Below are 26,658 nucleotides of genomic sequence, written 5' to 3' on the forward strand. Positions count from 1 at the left end.
GCTAGGTAAGCTAGCAAAATATTTATTTTGGGGAGTAAAAGCGGCCATGCTTTCCCGGCACCCCAGAGCTCGTTATTTTGAAGGAATCCCGGGACTGATTGTGTTAATGCGACACTTAAAACACAACCTTTGCCGGGGAATTCTTCAAAAAATAACGGCTCTAGAGTGCCATCGGATATGGGAGATGTTACTCTGCCTTCCGTTCCATTCCCCCCCAAATCCCGGGAGGCATAATCTTCCGTTCTTGCCTCAACGCCGATTCATCCAAAGTCTCTCTAGAAGCGTTTATATTCCAAAACGAGATGCATGCCGAGGTCAGAAAGGAAGACGGAACATTAATGCGCTTCTGGTGGAAAACCAAGGAGAGCTCCCTAGATTTCGAGTTACGAGCCATTCCCAAACAGGGAAGTCCGTCCCCAATACAAATTGAACGCTACGATAACCTTAATAATAGCGGAAATATATCATGAATGAATACTGAAACCAGATATAATCATTAAGGAAAGTTTATGCATGCACTATGTGTACTCTTAATTTTCATTATCCAGCCATTCAGTTGCAATTTGTTTTTATTTTATTTTTAATTTTTTGGAGGGGGTTGAGAACTCTGTGAGTCTGTAACTCTGTGAGTGTACAAATGGAACCAAACAGACCCTAACAGGTCCTTTTTGTACACTCTCAGGGCTGTATTTTGCGTGTCTTAAGTACCAGGTCTTATTCCCTAACTTGAGTAAACTAAAGACCTGGAGGCGTGATCAATGCTCTTTGGCCACTCAGAATAGCCAAATGGCAATGATCACGCCTCCAGGTCTTTAGTTTACTCAAGTTAGGGAATAAGACCTGGTACTTAAGACACGCAAAATACAGCCCTCAGAGTTAAATTGACATTGATTTTACAATATAAATCAGGGCCTCGGATAGAGATATAAATGCCATTAAATGGGGGTCCGTAGCCGACTGCATGTCATACTGGGGTCTCCTTGAAACTAAATGGGTTGAGAATCACTGCTAGAGCCATACAAATAATCTTCTGCTCACGGGGGTCCCTGCATGGAATATCTCTTCAAATGGGAGGGCTAATGAGTGTCAATAGAGCGCCGCAGTCCCTCCCCCTTTCAGAAAAACGAGTGGCCCAGGAAATGAAAACCCAATGCATTCTCCCATCGGCACTTCTTATTTAACTTATTTAAAGACTGTTACGCCGCGGACAAAGCCAACTCGGATCGTGACAAATCATGACAATGAACACAATGTTTTGGGCCGATCAAATCATTAGAAAGAAGAAATGAAAGTCAGGAGACAACACTATTTGTTTTGTTTTTCGTCTTATAAATTATTTGATCAGCCCCAAAACATTGTGTTCATTGTCATGATTTGTCACGATCCGAGTTGGCTTTGTCCGCGGCGTAACCGTCTTTAAATAAGAAGTGCCGATGGGAGAATGCATTGGGTTTTCATTTCCTGGGCCACTCGTTTTTCTGAAAGGGGGAGGGACTGCAGCGCTCTATTTGGGGGTCCTTGACATAAAAAAGTTTTGGAACCACTGAACCACACTAACCATGTGCCCCTCACCCACCCCACCCCCAGGTCCCCTGTACAGCCAGGACAGGATTCTGCAGGCCATGGGCAACGTGACGCTGGCGCTGCACCTGCTGTGTGAGCGGGCCGACCCGGCCTCCCATTGGCTGCCCTACATCAAGAGCCTGCCGCTGGAGTACAGCACGCCCCTCTACTACCACGAGGAGGAGGTGCGCCACCTGCTGGGCACGCAGGTAGGGCCCCCGTTAACACCCTTACAACCCGTTTAACACATTTTAGGGGCGGGAACCCCTTTTGGTGTTTTAAGCATTATGTTATACTTTAGCTATTGGAAAATAGCAGGTCTGCTATTTTAGAAAAATCGTGAAAACGTGCAAATTTCTTTACATATTAAAACGTTTTTAACTCAAATCTTTGCTCCATATTTTCAGTTGTTTTTTTCACATATTTTTGGGGGTCCTTGACATGAAAATGTTTTGAGAACCACTGACATAGAATCATAGGTTTTTCATTAAACTGTCAGGATTTAGAAGGCATTTGTAGAATCGACCTCAGGTCTAAATGGGTTAAGCTGACCATTAATTGTCACACAGATAATTGCGATTAATGATTTAATTGTGTGTGTGTTTTTTTCCCTCAATGGAACGTTACAATGTGTTTGCCTTTCAGACTTCGTAATCACACAGGTCACATACGACCAATAACTTAAGCTGACCATTAATAATTGTCACACAGATAATTGCGATTAATGATTTAATTGTGTGCGTGTTCTTTTTCTCCATTGAACGAATGGAACGTTACAATTTGTTTGCCTTTCAGACTTCGTAATCACACATACGACATAATAACTTAACCCATTTAGGACGGGAACCCCTTTTGGTGTTTTACGCATGGTGTTAGAAGACATTGAATATTTTTTTATTAATTTTCCCCCCAAAAAATGTACAAAATAGTGGAAATGGCTTCGCGACGCATCACAAAGTGACACGTTGTCACGTGTGTTTGAAAATGTATGGTCATTTATTTCAACAAACGATTGACATAATTTTAGATACTATTTGAGATAATAATATAATAATAATAATGTATTTTTTGCATGTTTGTCAAATAATTGCACTAATTGTGAGCACCCTCTGCTACACGCTACAGGTGCTGCAGGACGTGTTGAGCCAGTACAAGAACACGGCGCGACAGTACGCCTACTTCTACAAGGTGGTGCAGGTGGGTTGGCACGCACGCACGCACGCACGCACGCACGCACGCACGCACGCACGCACGCACGCACGCACGCACGCACGCACGCACAGCTATGAGTGTGGGGCCTTTTTCTTATTTTTACTACTTTTACTACTACTACTACTACTTGGTTGCAGACCAAAGGAAAGGAAAGGTACTATGTTTACCCAGGGTAACTGGACTAAGCTCAATAACTTGTTTACAGCTAGGCCCTGCTCACAGAACATTTCATGGTAGGGGTTCAATGCCTTGTCCATAAGGGCACTTCAACGGTGGTAATTTGAACGTGCCGGTCCGGGGATATACGAACTAGCGACCTTCCGATATCAAGACCGCTCCGCAAACCGTTCGGCCACCGCTGCTGCCTTATAGAGAACTTTGAATTCAGGCTACAAATCTGGCATGTCCTGCACTGAAAGTAATAGAAGGGTCGATCGTGTGCATGCGTCCGCAACCTGCTGTAGAGTGTAGTGTTTTTGAGGTGTAGGGCCTAAATAACCCATTCTGACCTGGCACCCATTTTGGTGTTAGCATCATGTTATGCTTTAGCTATTGAAAAATAGCAGATCTACAAGCTCATATCGCGCCACCGAGTGGCGCGATACGAGCTTGTAGGTCTGCTATTTTTGAAAAATCGAAGAACGACTGACATTTTTAGAATCTGATCTCAGGTCAGAATGGGTTAATCAGACCAGTGTGTGTCCAGTGGAAACCTCGTATGAATCTGATCTCAGGTCAGAATGGGATAAATGTCACGTTATTCATGTAATGTAATAAGTGATGATTCGGGCACAGCGCGTTCACACGCGTACTTGGTCGGCAGGCACAGGTAAAAGTACGGGTTTATTACCGGAGAGAGATGTGCCGTGTGCTTTCCGACTGGACATGACCACGCTATTTGATGCGATTGCTCTCTCTCTCTCTTTCGCTCTCTCTCGCTCTCTCTGGTGTCTGTGTCTTCACTCTTGCCCCTCTCTCTCTATTGTCTCGTCTCTGTGCCTTGCCTCTCGCCCCTACCTGTCAGCCGTGGTGTCATGTCCGGCCAAAGAAATCAAGTTAAGACGTTTGGTGAGAGAGAGAGAGAGAGAGAGAGAGAGAGAGTGAACAGCAAAGTGGCCTCTTGAACTCAATTTCACACTTTTCCCCCCTGATAAGCCAGCAATGACACACAGAGGGGGGCAGAGGAACATGTGCGTGTGCAGTACCGCAACCTGACCGGCAGGGGGAGACATTGGACTAGTGTTGCACTGTGCAAAGGCATGTGTCACTTGATTTTCTTGCACATCTCCTTGCTGTTGGGTGGAAACCTTGTACCGTATGTAACCCCCCCCCCCAAAAAAACATGACTTTCCAGGTAGTGGGACAACAAGTTAATTTGTCAAATCAAGCATAGGCTGGGGTTGTCATGGCAATCAATTGACTCATTTGAGCCGGAGCCGGTCCTGGCGGGTTGACTTTACTGGGGAGTCCAGTTCAGAATTGGCGGCCATCTGTAAGTGTTCTTTTACAGCGACTTTGAAAGCGGGTATTCACATTTCTTCATGGCTGTTGGTAGGGCATTTGATATTATTGTGGCATAGCAGGAGAACAAATTGAAACCCTTTTTTTTGGGTACCAAATCTGTGTTGAAGGTGATTTGTGGAGCTCGCTCTGGTGTTGTGATTGTTGATTGTAGTTGGACATGTATGCATATCTAATCAATCAACAGTCAAATGGTGACTCATAGATTTGTATGAGTCACCATTGATTGATTGATTGAAATATGTATTAACAGTTTGCAGAATTGCAGTACATTTCAAGCACAAACTCAATACAAAGACTGTACACTACAAAGACCATTTGTAGATCTGCTATTTTCAGCATGCAACCGAGTGCTAACTGACTTATAGTGGATCTCTTGTCCACTATAGTCCCTTCCTAACATTTTAGTCTAGTTTTTATTTGTTGACGAAATTGTCAGTATATTTAGTCTTAGTTTTAGTCACCATAGCTTAGTTTTCATGTGGTTTCCATTTAGTTATCATCAGTGAAAAAAAGGTAGTCGACGAAAAAAAAAATTGTCTTAGTTTTAGTCGACGAAATCAACACTGCTCCACATGATTTATCTTTTTGGGTGCTCCTCCTCCCAGACATGACGGTAGAGTAAAGTGACAATTTATGGACTTTAAACAATGCAAAAAAAAAGAAAAAAGAAAGGAAATTACTACATAAAAACATATCAACAAACTATACTTTTGAAACGGGTCAAACATTGGCCATAACTGTCAAATAATATAAGAATGAGCCAAACATTTTGAAAATAGCGTGTTGCAATAACTTTGGAACCCGGTCAAACGACTACATTAAATGCCTCAAACTCCTACAATTCCAAGTGCTTGTCAGGGTGGGGGGGGGGGGGGGGGGGTCTGAGGGTCTCCAGTTCAAATATGATTATTTTCTTTCACTGCCTGAAAAGGTTTTAAGAACCCCCGCTCCAGATCACTGGTTCCCAAACTTGTTCATGTCAAGGACCCCCACATGGACATGTATTAGTCTGCGGTGTGCGGACCCCCCATTTTGAAAAATATATGCCAGGGACCCCCATGAGAGAAGAATTCTATGGCTCTAGCGGTGCTTCTCAACCATCTTAATTTCAAGGACCCCCAGTTTGACATGCGTATTAGTCTACGGACCCCCGTTGAATGGCTCTGGGACCCCAATTTATATTGTAAGATCAATATGGATTTAACCAAGTGTACAAATGGAACCAAATGGACCTGTTGGGGTACATTTGGTTACATTTGTACACTCTTGAGTTGCAGACCCATAAGGGTCCATTTGGTTCATATCTATCATTTAGCTGGGAGGGGACCCCCTGAAACTCCCTCACTTTGGGAACCACTGCTCTAGATGGTACTGGTACTGGCGCGGGCGGCGGTGGCGGTGGCTCGGGGGTAGAGTGGCCGGATGGGAACCGCAAGGTTCCTAGTTCGAACCCTGTGGGCTCCCCCAGAGTCAGTGCCTTTCAAAGTGTCCTTGAGCAAGACTCTAGTCTGAACCCCTGATTGCTCCAGATGCTCGCATGGTTTTCATCGGTGTGTGTGAATGTATGTGTGAATGTAATGCCACAGTCTTTGTAAAGCGCCTTGGATAAAGGCGCTATATAAATGCACCATTTACCACTTACTGGTAGTATGTGAATATTAATTTGTCACCTCTATACCACTTTCGTCAGTTTTCAGCCGAATATGTTGGACAAACAGTATTTCCATTTATTAAATGTTTATTTGTCTCAAGTCAAGGATCAAGTCTCTCTTAGAATTTCTGAAAAGGGTATTTTTTACCTCCCGATCATTGTCTTGTCAATGGACGTCCACAAGGTGGCAGTGGTGGTGGGTTCTCTGAAGCCAACACTGATTTTAATATTGGTGAGATACAGTACAGTAGTGGTTGACAAACCACTACTTATGCTTTAGCTATTGAAAAATAGCAGATCTACAAGCTCATAGCACGGCACCGAGTGGCGCGCTACGAGCTTGTAGGTCTGCTATTTTTGAAAAATCGAAGAACGACAGACATTTTTAGAATCTGATCTCAGGTCAGAATGGGTTAATCAGACCAGTGTGTGTCCAGTGGAAACCGCGTATGAATCAGATCTCAGGTCAGAATGGGTTAAGTGTCCAAAAGTACAAATTGCACAGTATTTTGTTGTGTATCAATGCGTTGCTGTATTGAAATCCCCTGGTACTACAACATTATGTTCAATGGGGGTCGGGTCCTCTGCATGGTCAAAGGTTTCATGACATTCATTTTCATTTATCTTTTTATTTTTCTATTAGGTTATATAACCTCAATTACACCAAAATAACCTTAACTTGAACTTTGAACATTCAGTGGATTTTCTGCGGTCTGGGGGTTTGGAAGCCTTTTGGAAGCTGCAATGAAAACAAAAGCAAAACCATGAGAACATCTGCTGACATACATGTGATTTTGCAGGCTGTGACATCACAAACAGCAGGAAAATCTGAGCACTTGTTTGAGCCAGAAACCCCCCAGAACCACAGAACATCTACTGAATGTTAAAAGTTCACGTTTTTTTGGGTGCAATTGAGCTCAGAAAACAAAACCAAAAAAAATGTAAGAAGAATTACAAAAACTATTTTGTTTTATGTCACAATCCCCTTTAAGATGCACTGGGTAACACAACAGAGGTATTATATATACCCAGATGAAACCTTCGTTAGAGTCACATGGGTAACACAACAGAGAGGTATTATATAGCCAGATGAAACCTTCGTTAGAGTCACTGGGTAACACAACAGAGAGGTATTATATTATATACCCAGATGAAACCTTCGTTCGCATGACCGAGTGGCGCCGGAGTTGAACGGCGAAACGTGTGACAGGTTAAGCCCCCCCTCCCCCCCCCCGCCCCCCTTCATTCCTTTGAGCTCTCCTCTGCGCTTGGCTTGAGAAGTGTGTGTGTGTGTGTGTGTCAGTGTCCTGTCCCCACGTCTTCGCTACATCTCCCCTTCCATTTCACCCCCGTCTCCCCCCTCCTCCTCCTCCTCCTCCTCTCCATCTCTCTGTTCTGTCCTTCCTCTGCCGTCCGTGTCTCTCCCTCCTCCTCCTCCTCCTCCTCCTCCTCCTCACCTTTGCATCTCTCCCTCCCTCCTTCTGGCCCCCTCTCTCCCCCTTTTATTTTCTTATCTCTAACCCCCCCCCCCTCCATCACACCCTACCTCCCCCTCTATCGTTCTTTTTCCCCCTTTTTCTTCTTTTTTTTTGTGGCGGGGGCAGTGTAATGACTACTGTCAATGTCAACCCCTCTCTCTCTCTCTCTCTCTCCCCCCCCCCCTCTTCTCTCCACCCTCCCTCCCCTCCCCTCTCCGCCTCGGAGGCGGGCCTCAGATGACCGGGCAGGAAAATTAGCTTGTCGCATTGGCTTTGAATTGAATTGACCTGATTGTACCTTCCGCTCCGCTCCTCTCCTCTCCTCTCCTCCTCCACACATGTAGAGCAGAGAGAGACAGACAGACAGACAGACGCAGGAACCACCCCACCACAACCCCCTCAACCCAACGCCCCACACCTCCCCTCCCCTCCCAATCTCCCACTCTGTCCACTCCTCCCTTTGTTCATCGTATGAGCAGGGACGCACGCAGGCTGACGCACACAGACACACACGCACACACACGCACACGCATGTGGATGTACTGTATGTTGCATGCAGATAGACGAGATGCAATGGAGACATAATAAGCTCGGTGTGAGCTTGTGGATCGTCCGGTTTTCGGTGCACGCCGCGCACCCAGGTATAAATGTACTGTGAACGGGACGATAGCCTAGACTAGACTAGACCACAACCCCTGCACCTTTCTGCATTCACACACACACACACACACACACACACAATCTGCACCCCGTCCTCTCGACTCATAACTTGACTGTCGGAATGGAAGTGTATGTGGGGTGGGTGGGTGTCCGGTTGGATGTATGGAGCCTCCCTCTTATTCTCGCCCCCTCTGCAGGGCAGCGCCATTGGGGTTTTTCCCCCCTCTGTGTGCTGCTGGCTGTACTGCAGGTGTTAATGCAGGTAAAAAAGCAGCAGTGTTTCCTCCAGAGACACAAGCGGCCAAATGCACGTCAACTTGGGGCTCCTCGTCGTCTTCAAAACGTTTTGAGAACTTTGAGCTCTATAGCCTAGTACTTTATTACGTACTGAACTTTGAGCTCTATAGCCTATAGTACTTTATTACGTACTGAACTTTGAGCTCTATAGCCTATAGTACTTTATGACGTACTGAACTTTGAGCTCTATAGCCTAGTACTTTATTACGTACTGAACTTTGAGCTCTATAGCCTAGTACTTTATGACGTACTGAACTTTGAGCTCTATAGCCTAGCACTTTATTACGTACTGAACTTTGAGCTCTATAGCCTAGTACTTTATGACGTACTGAACTTTGAGCTCTATAGCCTAGCACTTTATTACGTACTGAACTTTGAGCTCTATAGCCTAGCACTTTATTTTACGTACTGAACTTTGAGTCGACTAAATCAACAGTATATTTAGTCGACTAAAATCGTATATTTACTCGACCCAAAACTAGACTTAACGCTAACGCATTCCAAGTGACTAAAAGGTGACTTTAAAACTAAATGTAAACTATTCTTCAAGAGACTATGACTAAAACTAAAATAGGCCCGGCACGCCGGCCACCTGCACTTAGCCAATTAGCGGGCCTCGCTGAGGCATAATACCCAGGAGAATTTGTACCGTGTCAGGGCCCTGTCGGCTAATTGATTTACGGGACCCTCACTGTACTTCTTTTTTTTTTTTTTTTTGTGTCACCACTTTGTTCACGCTTTCTCGAACACACGCACGCACGCACGCGTGCACATGCACACACATACAGTACATGCACTTCTACCACTTAGGCTATGCATGCCTTCGTCTCTCTCTCTCTCTCTCTCTCTCTCTCATATGCAGCCACGTGGCAACACACACACACACACACACACACACACTCCACAGTGGCACATGATGGATGACCCTTGTCTGGTGATGCTAATGCATCAAGAGCTCAAGCTGCAGGTGTGTGTGTGTGTGTGTGTGTGTGTGTGTGTGTGTGTGTGTGTGTGTCTGTGTCTGTGTGTTGGGGGGTGTGGGGGGCACCTACTCACTTTTCACCTGCTTTTGGTCTAGGTCCTTTTTTAAGGAGTGTTTGCAGTAAAACTGCACCTGAATGACGTCTCGCTGTCAGAGTGTAGAACTTGTATTGTCTCTGTGCTTCACTCGGCCTCGGGCACCAGGCTCTCCCCTGGCTGCGTGCTCCTGTCTGTCTCAATGGGACAATTCCGGGGGTCCGCCTACAACAACTTCATGCATTTCATGGACCACCATAACTCTCAGACTGTACAAATGGAATCAAATGGACCCTTAACATTTCCCTTACAAGTTGGGGTCGCGGGACACAGCCGTCACACAGCCGTCATCACAAATGTGATGAGGTTAGCACAAGGAGGGTTTTTATGCTAAACTAATGCTTGGAATGGACTCAGCATCATGAAAACACCCTAGTTTGACATGTCACATGCTACTGAAAGCAAAGGACATTTAGAAAATATTTGCCTTATATAGGATGTCTATGGTGGCCATACTGTACAGGCCATTTTCAACACTTTCCCCTCAGACAATTCCAGGAAACCTTTTTTCTGTTATTCAGGATATATATTGAAGATACAAAATCAGCTGAGTTTGGGTTTTTTGCAATTAGTTTGAGGTCAAATTACATTACTACTGGCGGCGGTGGCTCAGGGGTAGAATGGCTGGATGGTAACCGCAAAGTTGCCAGTTCGAACCCGGCCTCCCCCAGAGTTGGTGTCGAAGTGTCCTTGAGCAAGACACTGAACCCCTAATTGCTCCTGATGTGCTCATGGTTGGTGCCTTGCATGGTTTCCGCCGCCATCGGTGTATGAATAGGTGTGTGTGAATGGGTGAATGTAATGCACAATCTATGTAAAGCGCCTTGGATAAAGGCGCTATATAAATGCACCACATTTACCATTTCTATGGGGGGAGAGAGAGCTAGGCTATCATAGATTCGTATGCAAATGTCACACTCGGAGTTTGTGTGTGTGTGTGTGTGTGTGTGTGTGTGTGTAATAGAGTCTGTCCTTCCATCAGCAATGGCGGTTCAGGTTCAATGAAGATCACACAACTCAAAGGACCTCCTTGAAAACGAGTTGCTGCAAACTCAAGGGTCTATCCTTTAGCGAAATTTCAAAATAAAATAAATAAATCAAGCTGACAAGGGGGGGCGAGCGTGCTGTGCGCTCTTACACACGTGTGTGTGTGTGTGTGTGTGTGTGTGTGTGTGTGTGTGCACGGGCTGCAATGCATACAATTTCAGTGAAGACTGACTAACCTTGCTGATACCACGCTGCACTAAAAATTGGTTTCCCACGGGACAGATCGGAGCGGGAGATAGACGTCTGTTGAGCGGAGGAGGAGGGGGGGGTGGAGGAGGGACCCCCAAAAATTGAGAAAAGGGGTTTTGGGTTGAAGACGGATAATAGCCTGTAGTGCCAATTGCCTGACCTCTCTCTCTTCCGCTCCTCTCACCTATCTGTGTGTGTGTGTGTGTGTGTGTGTGTGTGTGTGTGTGTATACACTGCCTGTGTGTGCGCCAGCACCGTTGTGTGTTGTAAGTGACGCTTAGAGAGGGGGGGGGGCTAGGTTATATGGAGTGAGAGAGAGAGAGAGAGAGAGAGAGAGAGGGTGTTGAGCCCTCTGCTATGTCGACAGCCATTAAAAGATAAGCTAGGGTTAGCCGAGTGCTGGTTAAGGTGAGAGGCGTTTGGGTGCTGATCCTCTGGGCCTCTCGCCTACCAACAAACTGGGAGAGGTGGGGACGGGGGGGACAGTAACGGACATATATCTACTTGAGTACTGTACTTCTAAGGACCAGTTCTCTTTTTTTATTTTTAACCCGATACCGATATTTTATTACTTTTTCTTATGCATATATCGGCCAATAATATTGGAATAACTAGGGATGGCACCGAATATTCGGCCAACCGAAACTATTCGACTGAAATGTGCAGAAAAAAATGTGGTATTTGGTTAGTCTGGTATTGGAGCCGAAAACCAAACTTCAAAGAACCGTGGTCACCGCTCCGTTTTGATGACGACAAAATGTGGCTTCAAGCATGGCGTGCACACATGCCTGTAGGTATCTCTCTACAAACAATGGTACTAAGATAATAGTCATCTTATTCGGTTTTCGGTCAACTGTTTCCTATATTCGGTTTTCGGTTTTTCGGCCATGAATTTCTCATTTGGTGCATCCCCAATACATTTATTTGTATAGGAACTTTCCGAAGCAACATTACAAAGTGCCTTACAGAACCAATTCACTTGGAGGGGGGGGGAAGCGCTTGGTCGTGGAGGTACTTCAGAAGGGATTTAAACAAAGCCACCTTATTGGCATCACAACAATGCCAACTGAACAGTGTAAACAGCCGTGTTTACAGTAGGTGCAATCGAGCTGTGCAAGTCCAGAACGATTAAGTTAGGAATACATAACAGAAGTAAGTTAGGAATACATGCCAGTTTGCCACCTATCTGGCCGTAATATGTGACCACATTTGACTGAGAGCCTACTGTACCATTGCGTAAACTCCAGCTTTTCACCAGAGGAGAAAACTATTATTTATAATCTTTTATCCAAAATGAGTTAATGGCACAAGCAGACTCTTCACATGTGTAATGTTAGAGACCACAGAAGTGAACCTTTCAAGCCTGTTTTCTCAACTCGCTGTTTTCTGCAAGACATTATACTCTATAAGCCATGTCTCCAAAACTGGTGGGTCAAACAGAACAACCAATATATCAATTTGAAGCTATGATTCCCTGCTTTCACATGACATGAACTTCAGTCCCTCAGTCAAATTTAGTCACATATAACATGGGCATATCAGTCTGAGCGGCGGATTCAGGGGGTCCCCAGCTAAATGATAGATAGGAAACCAAATGGACCCTTATGGGTCTGTATGTAACTCAGAGAGTGAACCAAATGGACCCTTATGGGTCTGTATGTAACTCAGAGAGTGAACCACATGGACCCTTATGGGTCTGTATGTAACTCAGAGAGTGGACCACATGGACCCTTATGGGTCTGTATGTAACTCAGAGAGTGAACCAAAGGGTCCATTTGTACACTCTGAGTTAAATCAACATAGATGTTTCAATATATCAATCGGGGTCCCACAGATAGAAATGCCATTACATGAGGCAGGCCGGCTCCTTGAAATAATAATAAATGGCACGTAACTTTTAGGGAGAGTGTCATAGTAGCTTGTTTACAACTGAAACGGACTTCCTGTGCATAACTTTTCCTCTTCAAAATAAGATGGATAATAATGAACATAGTACTCTTATTATGCATATATCGCATTCTCGCCGAGAAATATTTTCGAGTTAACAAAAATCTAAAAAAACGAATGGTTCAAGCCCATTAATTAAGATTCGAGTGCCAACCCTAACGAGCCAAGGTTCGAACCCCCGAATGTTCGGGGACAGCCTTAGAGCTCAGTCCTACTGACTGTGTCTCTATTCTGGTTCTCTCTCTCTCTCTCTCTCTCTCTCACTGTCTATAAACCTCCCTCCACCACCTCTACTTCAGCCCTGCTGCGGGACCTCTGTGTGTTCCCCCCCCCCCCCCACCCCCCCACCCCCCATCTCCTCGATTTATATTCTTTATTTATTTCTCTTTTTTTCTATTTGTTCCCCCCACATTGGTACCTCCCTCATTCTCCATCTCGTATATATGCGCTAAACTCCCTGCGCTCGCTCCACCCCGCCTTTCTCTCTCTCTCTCTCTCTCTCTCTCTCTCTCTCTCTCTCTCTCTCTCTCTGTCTCTCTCTCTCTCTCTCTCTCTCTCTCTGTCTCTCTCTCTGTGTGCAAACTAAGCTTAGGCCAGTTTGTAAATGAGCCCTTGGAGGTTGGCGGTGGCTTTAAATGGAGATTCCACTGGCATCGACGGACGGACGGACACACACACACACACACACACACACACACACACATGTACGGGTGTGCGCGCTCACACTGGCCATGTCAGGCCCAAATTGATGAGGCAGATTTATGACGGCTGCTGGGCACAACAAATTAAGTTGACAGTGATGTATGGGGGGCTAGCGTCACCCTGATCTCCCCCCAGCACCCCCCTTACCCGTAGCCTCCCTGCACCGAAGGACCGCTCCGGCTCTCTCGCTCTCTCTTGTCTCACACACACACACACACACACACACACACACACACGTGCGTTTGTATTACTGTACTTGTGAGGACGTCAACGTTTTACATTGTCATGAATGCAATCTAAATGTTTTTCTTTGTCATTTCTGACACCAAAGCTGAAAACGGCAGATATGCAAGCTTTTGTAAATACGATATGTTTGTTACATTGACGCTGGAGCGCAGTACAGATCGGCTAATACTCTGACCCAAATGCCAAATCCTAAGCGTAATTATACCACCCCCCCCCCCTCTCAAAAATGAGAACATTGTTCTCTCTATTTCGGAAATTCTACTACATGTTTGGTCGGGACATTTGTTCCTCACAAGTATAGTAATACAGCACACACACACACACACACACACACACACACACACACACACACACACACACACACACACACACTGATGCTAGCCCCTTACTCCCACGCCTTCTTGTTAGGCATATCCCCGTTAGACCGTCCAGCATAATGACATTCCACGCACTGATTTGTATTTCTTTTGCCTCTCTCTCTCTCTCTCTCTCTCTCTCTGTCAATCCCTCCAGACTCATCCCACTGCCAGCAAACTGTCCTTGAAGGACGCTTTCACGTTCGACGACTACAGGTCAGTGTGTGTGTGTGTGTGTGCATGACCTGTGTCTTGGCCTGTTTGGCAAATTGGCCAAGTCTTCCGCCCAACGCAGTAACGTGTTAATCAGTCACTGATGACTTTAGCTTACGTTCGCCCCCTCCCTCCCTCCCTCCCTCCCTTCCTTCCTTCCCAGAGTTACAAATGGATAAATGAACACTGACGATCTTACTTACTGTGCGTGAAATCACCTTGTAATCTGGAACACCCTCTCCCCAGCCCCCCCCCACCCCCCCTCCCCCCTCCCTACAAAAAGTGGGACATTTTTGTTCTCATTGTTATTTTATTAGGAGCCAAATTATCTTTGAGGGAATAATTTATCGTCAGGGCCTCCTTTTATCTCCATACACACCTCCAACCCCCCCACCCCGCCTCTCATCTGATGCAAGTCTCCGCTCCTGGTGGGCAATGGTGTGTGTGTTTGTGTGTGTGTGTGTGTGTGGGGGGGGGGGGGGGGGGGGGGGGGGGGGGGTGGGTGTGTGTGGGTGTGTGCGTGCGTGCGTGCGCGCATTTTACTCTCTTAAGTGTGCTAAATTGCCTCGGTCCTGTAAAGCAGAGGTTCTAGAGGAGTTACCCCAAAACAGGAGTAAAAAGACAAAAGTGGAATGAAATCTTTATATGACCAAGCAATTGGTTGAAATAGTTTCTCCAGCCGTGCTGAAATGAGCATTAATAGAAGATTTGAGAATGGATTACATCACATTAGAAATGTGATCAGTTGTGAACGATTAGTGATCAGACAGTGTTGTCAGAGGAGTAGTATTATTGGCTTAGGAACGGAACCAAAAGGGCAGCTATATACGCACCTGTATTTTAAAACAAAATCAGTGCCGGGATTCTTTCAAAATAGGAGCTCTGGGAAAGACATGGTTTGCAGTCATCATGTGGATTCAAAACCTAATCATTTGAGGGACACCCCAATATATATGTTGTGCATGTATTTGGCCACGGGGCCCCCAGCAGAGAAGATTTGTGTTGACCAAAAAAGGAAAAAAATTGAATCACATTATGCACCGCAAATAACCGATCTAACAAGCTCACAAAGCAGCACGGGGCAACGCTCGTGAATGAATGTCAGAGTGTTTTTGGTGTCCAATGCAAGTGTGTGCGTGTGTGTGTGTGTTTGTGTTTTGCATGTGCTGCTGGGCTGACGTTACCCTGGAGTGGGTAGGGTCTAACTCTGAGGCGGTGGCTGCCTCAGAGAATGTTATATCTGACCCCAGTATCTCTGTCAGAGCGACTATGACTGTGTGTGGAACGGAGCATCAACTTCCACTGACTAATGCCAGATGTCGCCTCCTATGGGCGCAACAACAAAGACAGCGACAACATTGGACTGAGTTGAGATTACAAGGAAAGACTGCATGTCTTCCTGCTGCGGACCATTCTGTCTCTCACTCTGTGTTCAAAAATGTTGCCATTGATGAGTGCATTGTTGTTTTTACTTTGAAAGCGAGATTACAGGTTCTACCTTCTAAACTTAATCTTTTCCAGGCAATCATGCTCCTCACTGTATCCATCATGGCCATGAACAAATAGCTGAAACCATGTCCCACATCTTAAATGGTTGCCATGTTTACAGGGGCCTTTACATATGTAGGCATGACAGAATAGTGGATTTGATATCGAAAGACATCTCTTCCATTTTCAGGTCCTCCATTATGCTTTATAAGCATTCTACTGTGAAGCCGAGGATGTTTAACCTGTGTAATGATGATTCTGTGTTCTCTAACACTTCAGCTAACACCCCTGATGTCATTGTTGTAAATGAAAACCATAGAGAGGTGTTCATTCTCGAGGTCGGCTGTACCTTTGACTATAGCCTGGAAGAAGCCTTTCTAACCAAAGTGCTGGAAGTATCAGCAGCTAATGCAGACCATCTCACAGCTAGGCTACAGATGTAAACTTTTAGTTTTTATCTTTGGCAGCCTAGGGCATGTGCATAAGTTGGTTGTGAGGGCTTACAAATGGCCGGCCTTTCCAAAAGGAGAGCCAAAGCAGTTAGCGAGGTATTGCTCAGTTTCAGCCATTATAGGAAGCCGCTCAATTTGGAGGAGGCGTTGTTTCCTTTATCCATGAATTTATGTCTGCTGCCCTGTGTCTGACATGTCAGCTGTACTGTATGTAACGATGCTGCCCTGTGTCCGACATGTCAGCTGTACTGTATGTAACGATGCTTTGCCGTCCATGCACGTTGTAACTGGCTGCTCTCCCACTGTCAAACTGCACTGGCAGTGTTTATGTCCTTTGTACAGTAACAAGGTATTCCTGTACTTCTCATTATGTGGACATAAATAAACATTTCAAATGTGTGTGTGTACACCAGGTGGGCCGTGTCCTCTGTGATGACCCGACAGAACCAGATCCCAACTGAAGATGGCAGCAGAGTCACCTGGCCCTCATCCCACTGTGGGACATGTGCAACCACACCAATGGACTGGTGTGTACTGTACACACACACACACACACACACACACACACACACACACCTAACCACAGTGTTCAGTACAGGCCCGGGTTCCAGACCTTTTTAGCTCGCGTCTCAAAAGAGAAACTAGTGAAATTAACGGACGTACAAGCTTACAAACCTTTATGATGAACCTAATGATCATTTTAAAACATTGAGCTGCCCACCGAGTCAAGTGACATCTCGACACAGTTTGATATTATTCTCATCTCCGGGGACCCCAATCTGCACCGTCAAATCCTCCCAGTTCATTTTACTGAGTTGAGAATGTTCTAATGAACGTATTGAACTGCATTACATTCGTACACTCTGAGATTTCGCTGGGGACCCCCTGGAATCCCCTTAAGGACCCCTGGGATTCCCTGGGCCCCTATATTGAGAATCCAGTGGATTAGTTGGCACGTGGTCAGATGCACGCACGCATGCACGCACACAGTAATTGAAACGATACATGATCCAACTAATAGATTTCAGAATATAAGTGTCGTTGGACGCATTCTCCAGAGGCGGTGTCTGTTTTAACGTTTTCATTGCTTTGATTGTGTTCAGTGACTGATTGCAACAGAGCAATATTACGGCCGTTCGCAGCAAAGCGCATTTAGCCACGCAAATGAGATTGGATGTTTGTGTGGAAAAGCCGGTGACTATGAAAGCGTACGTCATTAAGACACCCGTGAAATGTATTTATTTGCTACCTATTCCCTCTGCCGTGATTTGTAAATGAAAAGCGCCTTTTTCAAACCCCTGGATGTGTCGTTATTTATTAGTTGTATTGTTATTGCTCTATCTCTTCATCACCGCTGTCCGCTTGAAACCTTGTAGGTCCAAAACCCTTACTTTTCAGAAACCTTTCAGAAACGGTTCCAAATGGATCCAGTTATAATTTACGTAGATATGAGGTTTCTGCCCGACAGGAACAACACTGTGAATGAACGGTATTGACAGATGGTTCATATTCAGTTGTCGTAGTAAAAATGTACACGCTCTCCATGCTGTGGGTTGACACCAATCATTGCGGTCCCATAACACGTTTAGAGGAGCAGAGTATCGTTTTTGACGTATGCGTATCCTTTTGTCACTCTCACTTTGATAAAGGTTTCATTCCTCAAAACCATTTATATTTTCTATATATATATATATATATATATATCTTGTTTCGTTATTGAGGTATGGGGGCCTATTATAGTGGTGGGGTATTGGAGTCTGATGCGTCTCAGATCGTCGCACAAAACGTATCACACTTCATCAAAATGCTGTTCTGACGTCAGGGCTCCAGCTATACCAACCATACCCCTCAGATCACCACAGACACCTGTCTCACTGTCTTGTGTTTGACCATACCCCTCAGAACCTGTCTCACTGTCTTGTGTTGACCATACCCCTCAGAACCTGTCTCACTGTCTTGTGTTGACCATACCCCTCAGAATCTGTCTCACTGTCTTGTGTTTGACCATACCCCTCAGAACCTGTCACACTGTCTTGTGTTGACCATACCCCTCAGAACCTGTCTCACTGTCTTGTGTTGACCATACCCCTCAGAATCTGTCTTACTGTCTTGTGTTTGACCATACCCCTCAGAACCTGTCTCACTGTCTTGTGTCGACCATACCCCTCAGAACCTGTCTCACTGTCTTGTGTTGACCATACCCCTCAGAACCTGTCTCACTGTCTTGTGTTGACCATACCCCTCAGAACCTGTCTCACTGTCTTGTGTTGACCATACCCCTCAGAACCTGTCTCACTGTCTTGTGTTGACCATACCCCTCAGAACCTGTCTCACTGTCTTGTGTTGACCATACCCCTCAGAACCTGTCTCACTGTCTTGTGTTGACCATACCCCTCAGAACCTGTCTCACTGTCTTGTGTTGACCATACCCCTCAGAACCTGTCTCACTGTCTTGTGTTGACCATACCCCTCAGAACCTGTCTCACTGTCTTGTGTTGACCATACCCCTCAGAACCTGTCTCACTGTCTTGTTTGACCATACCCCTCAGAACCTGTCTCACTGTCTTGTTTGACCATACCCCTCAGAACCTGTCTCACTGTCTTGTGTTGACCATACCCCTCAGAACCTGTCACACTGTCTTGTTTGACCATACCCCTCAGAACCTGTCTCACTGTCTTGTGTTGACCATACCCCTCAGAACCTGTCACACTGTCTTGTTTGACCATACCCCTCAGAACCTGTCACACTGTCTTGTTTGACCATACCCCTCAGAACCTGTCTCACTGTCTTGTGTTGACCATACCCCTCAGAACCTGTCTCACTGTCTTGTGTTGACCATACCCCTCAGAACCTGTCACACTGTCTTGTTTGACCATACCCCTCAGAACCTGTCTCACTGTCTTGTGTTGACCATACCCCTCAGAACCTGTCACACTGTCTTGTTTGACCATACCCCTCAGAACCTGTCACACTGTCTTGTTTGACCATACCCCTCAGAACCTGTCTCACTGTCTTGTGTTGACCATACCCCTCAGAACCTGTCACACTGTCTTGTTTGACCATACCCCTCAGAACCTGTCACACTGTCTTGTTTGACCATACCCCTCAGAACCTGTCTCACTGTCTTGTTTGACCATACCCCTCAGAACCTGTCACACTGTCTTGTTTGACCATACCCCTCAGAACCTGTCACACTGTCTTGTTTGACCATACCCCTCAGAACCTGTCACACTGTCTTGTTTGACCATACCCCTCAGAACCTGTCACACTGTCTTGTTTGACCATACCCCTCAGAACCTGTCACACTGTCTTGTTTGACCATACCCCTCAGAACCTGTCTCACTGTCTTGTTTGACCATACCCCTCAGAACCTGTCACACTGTCTTGTTTGACCATACCCCTCAGAACCTGTCTCACTGTCTTGTTTGACCATACCCCTCAGAACCTGTCTCACTGTCTTGTTTGACCATACCCCTCAGAACCTGTCACACTGTCTTGTTTGACCATACCCCTCAGAACCTGTCACACTGTCTTGTTTGACCATACCCCTCAGACGAATGAATGAATGAATTGTTTATTTCGGTCTTAAAAACATGTACATTATTATTACAGCAGAATTTCACAGGAAATGTTTGGACAGAAAAGGTGTAGGTTGAAGCCATAGCTTATATTGTGCCAACCCTTTTTGACTTACTTTATATTACATTAATTTCAATGTTGTTCTTTGCCATTGTTTTATCATTTTTACTACTTATGTTTTATTGTATTCTATTTTTGCCCTGTGAAGCACTTTGCGCTACATTTATGTATGAAAGGTGCTATACAAATAAAGTTTATTATTATTATTATTAATCAAAAATAATAACAAAACGAACAACGACCAAGGCAAGCAACGGAATACATTTGGTAGAATCACATGGAGCTGGAAATGATGCATTATACGAGCTTCATGATGAGGTTTTATATTTTTCAACTGTAACATTTTTAAACATATTTTTCAACTGTATTATTTTTAAACATTTGACAGATCACCACGGGCTACAACCTGGAGGACGACAGGTGTGAATGCGTGGCACTGCAGGACTACAAGGAGAACGATCAGGTGGGCCAAAGAGTCTTTTTTTTTTTATATATACATTTTTCGCCTTTTATTTAATTATTTATTTATGGAGGACAGACAGTAGGCTGACTGAAAATGGGGAGAGAGATGGGGGGGGGGGGGGGGGGGGAAGACATGCAGTAAAGGCCTTCGGGATCGGGAGTCAAACCCGCGGCACACTGCCAGACTGGATTACCGGCCAAGGTGCCTCTGGACCGCTGAGCCACGGCCCAGGCCAGGTGAGGAAAAGAGTTAATCCACATATGTCAAACTCAAGGCCTGGGGGCCAAATCAGGCCCGTGAATGAACTATCTTTGGCCCGCGGGATGATATTTAATTAGTATTAGAACTGGCTCTCTGGTATATTGCACGGACCACCATAATACTACAAGTCCTGCTTTGTGAGGATCATAGAACAGGAAACTGAGCTTAATAATAATGCATTTTCAGTTTTAAATGCATTTACTTTTATGCTATTTGCCTGGGACGTCCTCCTGACCGCGGTGCCCGTGTGTTGAAACACAGCCCTTGACTTCTACCAATTTCTTTATTTTGGCCCACCGTGTATTTGAGTTTGACATCCCTGAGTTAATCAAACTAATCAATTTATTACAGGGGTTTTCAACCAGTGGTTCGGGGACCACCAGTGGTCCTTGAGAAGGGTTCCAGGTGGAACCCTCTCAAGAGAGTTGGAGAGTTATAGATCTTTTAACTCTTGAAACCGAATGGACCCGTTTCATTTTACGCCCAAGAGTTACATTATTGTTAACCCATTCTGACCTGAGATCAGATTCATACGAGGTTTCCACTGGACACACACACTGGTCTGATTAACCCATTCTGACCTGAGATCAGATTCTAAAAAATGTCAGTCGTTCTTCGATTTTTCAAAAATAGCAGACCTACAAGCTCGTAGCGCGCCACTCGGTGGCGCGCTATGAGCTTGTAGATCTGCTATTTTTCAATAGCTAAAGCATAACACGATGCCAACACCAAAACGGGTTCCCGTTCAGAATGGGTTAAACATCTGCGTTACTTAATTTGCAAGAAGTCGACACAATTAGGGAATGCAGAAGAATTGTTATTTTTGATCAGTAAGTCAGGATGGTGGTAACCTGACGCTGCCAGATGAGGGCGGTATTGGGGAAACATATTCCCCAACACAACACTCATCTGGGATCTCTGACGGAGTTGAGCCCTGAGTCAGATCTGCTTCGTACCGAACCAATCAGCGTGAGCTATGTGCGAAACCGGATGTGAAGCTATATAGACACGTCAATATGATTGGTTGTGTTTGCACGCCCACACGGTGATAGACAGACGCTCCCATCCAATCATCTACCATGTATCTTGAAAAAAAGGAACAGCCCCGTCATCGAATTTGCTTCCGCGATCCCAGATCCCAATAAGCTGTGAAACAAATTTGTGTAGCAAGCTTTTTGGATCTGGCAGCGTCGGGTTAGGATGGTGGTCCCAATGGGTCAAAATCTGAACCCCTGGTTTACTTGATTATGAAAAATAACGTTACTTACTGTACCTACTGTATCTGGGTTGTATTCTGAATAGTCCTTTTTTTTATATCATTATTTGGTGTCACGATGCAGTGCAGTGCACACACAGATTTTTCAAAAACATTTGAAACGTAATGGCGTGCACTTTTGGTACATTTTCATAGAATACTTCTGCGCTTTTAGTAATCCTAGTAAATCTGAATTCCAGACTTTTACTTACTCGTAACAGAGTATTTCTACAAACATTGCAGTATTGATACTTTTACTGAAGTAATAGAGATTCAGTACTTTACTCTACTTCTCTCTCTCTCTCTCTCTCTCTCTCTCTCTCTCTCTCTCTCTCTCTCTCTCGTCCTATCTTCCTGTGTCATGTGGCTGTTATCGGCCCTTGGTTCATTTTGATATGGCCAGCTGAGCCCTGTTCACATTGTGTGTGTGTGTGTGTGTGTGTGTGTGTGTGTGTGTGTGTGTGTGTGTGTGTGTGTGTGTGTGTGTGTGTGTGTGTGTGTGTGTGTGTGTGTGTGTGTGTGTGTGTGTGTGTGTGTGTGTGTGTGTGTGTGGGGGGGGTTCATCTCTCTCTCTCTCTCTCGCTCTCATATTTCTGAGTGCCAAACGTCTCCACTCCTGATCCTCGCAAGAAACATTTTCGAAAAGAGAAAAAATATATATTTATTTAGATGAAATAGTTTAGTTTACGATTAGTTATGTATACTAGGTTACGTCTAGGATTAGATATAGGTTAGGATTAGATATCTATAGGTTATGTTTAGGGGTTGGAATTGGAGTTAAAATATGATTTAAACGTAGTTGTGTACTGTAGCAGTTTCATGCACCAAAAAAATGTGCCGCTCTGCAAGCTCAAAGTGTCACAGCGTGACACGTAGTCTTGTAGATCTGCTATTTTTGGCTTTAGGCTTACGGTTAAAAATGGCTATATATATATATATATATTAGGGATGCACCGAAAGGGAAATTCTTGGCCGAAACCGAATACCAAATATAAGAAACGGTTGGCCGAAAACCGAATACCGAATATATTTAATATTATATATATTTTTGCATGGCAAAACTTAACTTCAATAATAATCACTGTTATGGGTCCATAAAACATTTATTCAGCTCATTTGAATGCATTAATTGCATACACTATTCGGTGATATATTTTCTGCCTATTCAGGCCGAAACCGAATAGGCCGAAAATGCTTTTTTAGCCATTTTCTGCCGAATATTTTCTGCGGCCGAATATTTGGTGCATCACTAATATATATATATATATACACACACATACTACTATAACTGTGTGCGTGCGTGCGTGCGTGCGTACGGTTGTAATGCACGTAACTCAAGAACCGTTTGCCCCACCGACTTCAAATTCGACACGCGTTCCACACCCCCACAGGGAGTGCAGTGCAGTGCCCGGCATCGAGTCGGTCAGACCCACGGTTGTCCAGAACCGCCACAAAAGGCTCTGGTCAGGCTCTGCCAGTGCAGGGCCTAATGAGCCCAATTCCTCTCACCTGTGCAATTTCATTGCCACGACAAACCCCACACCTGCCAATTGATTACCTATAACCAGTCCACTTTTCACAGTCAGTTTGCGGCACTCTTCAGGCACTGGCAGATACAGAGATCTCCATGTGGGACACAGACGGACAGACAGTTGGGGGTGCTATGACAACGGTTATTGCATACTAGATCTCCATAATTATACAGTATGGGCACAAAAGTTCCATCGTTCCCAAGTAGACCGGTGGCCGACGGGCACGTACAGGTCTAGTGTATATGACATTCATAAAATGGCCTAAAACTATCGATGTCCTCACAAGTATAGTAATACAAATGTACGCGCGCGTGTGTGTGCGCGCGCGTGCAACAGTACTCTGTCCACCGCAGCACCTCTCACTCCTTCCCTCTCCGTTTCCATGCCCCACCCCCCCCCCCCCCCTCCTCACCCTCCATGTCCTTCCTTTAGAATAGGAATTATTTGATAAGATTCAGAAGGACAGAGAAGAGGTGCAGGCGAGAGAGAGAGAGAGAGAGCGCTTGAAGGGGCGTGGAGGTGAGGGTGGCAGGGAGGGAGGGAGGGAGGGAGGGAGGGAGGAGGGCTGGTTTAGAGACGTCTAAGACCAGGAGGGTGGATGGAGGAACATTGGGTAACGTTGGTAGACCTAGTAACCTCCTCCCCCCCTCTCTGCCCTCCGGTCCGCTCCCCCCCCCACCCCCACCCATGGGTGCATTTGTCCTCTCCTGTCCTGCCTGGCCAATGGCAACACAGACAGGCCACTGGAATGAGCATTTTTGCATGCGTGTAAAGTAACATTTAAGTAGTAGTATATGTACTCATGCACGCCGTTTAATTATTATTCTTTGACAAAGGTATTAACAATTTGAGTACTTTTTGTATATTTTGTTGCCAGTACTTTTTACTCGAATAACATTGTATAGATGGGGTCCTTTTTTTGTGTGGTATTTCTTGTGGTATTACTGATTTCACCATATACTTTTATCTTTTAGCGTCGTTTTGCCTCTCTCTCTCTCTCTCTCTCTCTCTCTCATCCCAGCTCGGTATTTTCCTACTCCATCCTCCGCTATCTGTACAGAAAACGGTAATAACCCATTCTGAACGGGAACCCATTCTGGTGTTATAGCATCATGTTATGCTTTAGCTATTGAAAAATAGCAGATCTACAAGCTCGTAGCGCGCCACCGAGTGGCGCGCTACGAGCTGGTAGGTCTGCTATTTTTTGAAAAATCGAAGAACGACTGACATTTTTAGAATCTGATCTCAGGTCAGAATGGGTTAATCAGACCCAGTGTGGGTCCAGTGGAAACCTCGTATGAATCTGATCTCAGGTCAGAATGGGATAATAATGTGTCGGAGGGATTACGTGAGCAGCGTGTGGATCCACTGATGTGGGGGATACACCCCCCCCCCTCCCTCCCTCCCCCCCTTCCACTCGTCGCGTTGTCACTCACAATCGAGTACAAGTCCTCCGCGTATTCACACTGTATACGATAACTGGACAAGTGAGCACCTGAGAACACTGTTAAATATTGTCGTCGAGTAGAACCCATATCCATTTTTGTACTTTTATATTGTATTTTGTGGATTAATCAAATGCCCTATTTTGTAATACTACAGGGTCACACAAAAGTAGCAAACATTGCAGATATACAAGCTCAAAATGTGTAGCATAGATCTGCTATAAAAAATAAAAAAAATGAATATCTGAACAGTAATATTTTTGGACATAGAAGGTAGCAACAATGTATGTGTATGTAGAGGTTAGTCATTCACTGGCAAAAACGTCTTTAACGTCTATTTTTTTTATTTATTTTTTTCTTATTTAAATGGCCAAAGCGTCAAAAACATCTTTAACGTCTTTTGCTTTTTTTTATTGATTAAGTTAGGCTATACATCACAATTGTCGAAACGAGATGGACACGTGCCCATCCACGTCAATGATTACTGGATTTTTAAAACCCATTTATCTCGCATTCTATCCCCCCAGATTTCACAACTAAAGCGTTGCTGGTCGTGTTTACAAAATGTACGTTTCGGGTGAATCAAAAAAGAAATAAAAAAAGGATTGTGGCTGACTACATGTCATAGCCATTGCTAACTACTTGTTCTCGGCCGGTTGATTTGACTATTTGAAGACCTGGATCCAGTCCGGGTTTTCTTCCTAATAAAAATGGGAAAATCAACAGGAAGTTAACCTTTTTTATATCTATTAAAAAAAGTACTATTGGCTCACAACCTTGTGAGCTTATCCGGTGCACGAATCTAGCGCACAACAGAGTCTTGCACCAGAGTCGGTAACCCAGAGACGAGTTGCGATGCTGGTGACGGCTGTTGTAATGGTGACGACTCGAGTAACTGTTTTATGTATACTTAGATGGCAGTTTATGTAGACATATACCATTTTATGTAAACATAGCACTACATAGTGTGTGTATATATTGTATGTATATATATACATAGTTTCATTTGATAGATATTCCACTGTTGCGTTCTTAGCTTACATTCATGATTCATGATAACTACTTTGTATGTATGTGATGTATTGCCATGCTTTTTGTTCTTGCTTAATGTAAGTCGCTCTGGCTTAGTCTGCTAAAAGCCTAAATTGTGTACGTGTGTCCCTCTGCCCCCCCCCCCCACACCCTCTCCCCCTCAGATCTACATCTTCTACGGAACGCGCTCCAATGCAGAGTTCGTCATCCACAACGGGTTCTTCTTCCAGGACAACGCCCACGACAGGGTGAAGATCAAGCTGGGCGTGAGCAAGAGCGAGCGGCTGTACGCCATGAAGGCCGAGGTGCTGGCACGCGCAGGCATCGCCGCGTAAGTTCACCCTTTTTGACCTGAGAAATGATTCTATACAAATGTCTTCTGAATCCTGACAGTTTTCTGGAAAAACCCAGGTTTCTATGTCAGTGGTTCTCAAACTGTTTCATGTCAAGGACCCCCAAAAACATATGTATTTGTACCGCCGTCCCCCATCTGAAAATATGTTGTTCCAGGGACCTCCCCAGAAGCAAAGATTTGAGTTAAAAATGTTCGGCTCTGAACAAATTATATTGTATATAACCGTGGTTTGGATTCAAACCTCCAACCTCCGCGGCGGCGGTGGCGCAGGCACCTTGCCGCTGCGCCACCCCTCCAAGTGCCCCGGGAATCTATACGACTCTAAACTTTTTTCTCATTACGGTCATTACGTGTGCCAGCCTGTTTTTCTCCCCCCCCCCCCCCCCCCACCCTACCCCAGTAAATGTTTCAAACAATTAGCTCGCCCCTTCGGCGTAATTGAAAGACAGTATAAATGTTTTAGCAGGTCTCTCTCTCTCTCTCTTTTGTGCCCCCCCCCCCAAAAAAAAACAAGTATCAATTTACCATCCGCCACGACGCTTTCATCACCATGCGAGCTTAATCATTTTATCA

At 45.1% G+C, this 26,658-nt stretch overlaps 1 protein-coding gene across 1 annotated transcript in view; it reads left to right on the top strand.

Moving 5' to 3' along the window:
- LOC308330117 (actin-histidine N-methyltransferase-like) overlaps positions 1-26,658 on the top strand; it is a 49,728-nt gene that overhangs the window by 14,846 nt on the left and 8,224 nt on the right. Inside the window, 7 exon segments of the mRNA XM_080784814.1 lie at positions 1,588-1,772; positions 2,689-2,760; positions 14,107-14,165; positions 16,516-16,580; positions 16,583-16,629; positions 20,131-20,205; positions 25,895-26,061. Of these exon segments, the coding sequence (XP_080640940.1) occupies positions 1,588-1,772; positions 2,689-2,760; positions 14,107-14,165; positions 16,516-16,580; positions 16,583-16,629; positions 20,131-20,205; positions 25,895-26,061 (670 nt within the window).

Source organism: Protomyctophum bolini (genome assembly GCF_963924005.1).
Source record: "Protomyctophum bolini genome assembly, chromosome: 15".
Taxonomy (NCBI): Eukaryota; Metazoa; Chordata; class Actinopteri; order Myctophiformes; family Myctophidae; genus Protomyctophum; species Protomyctophum bolini.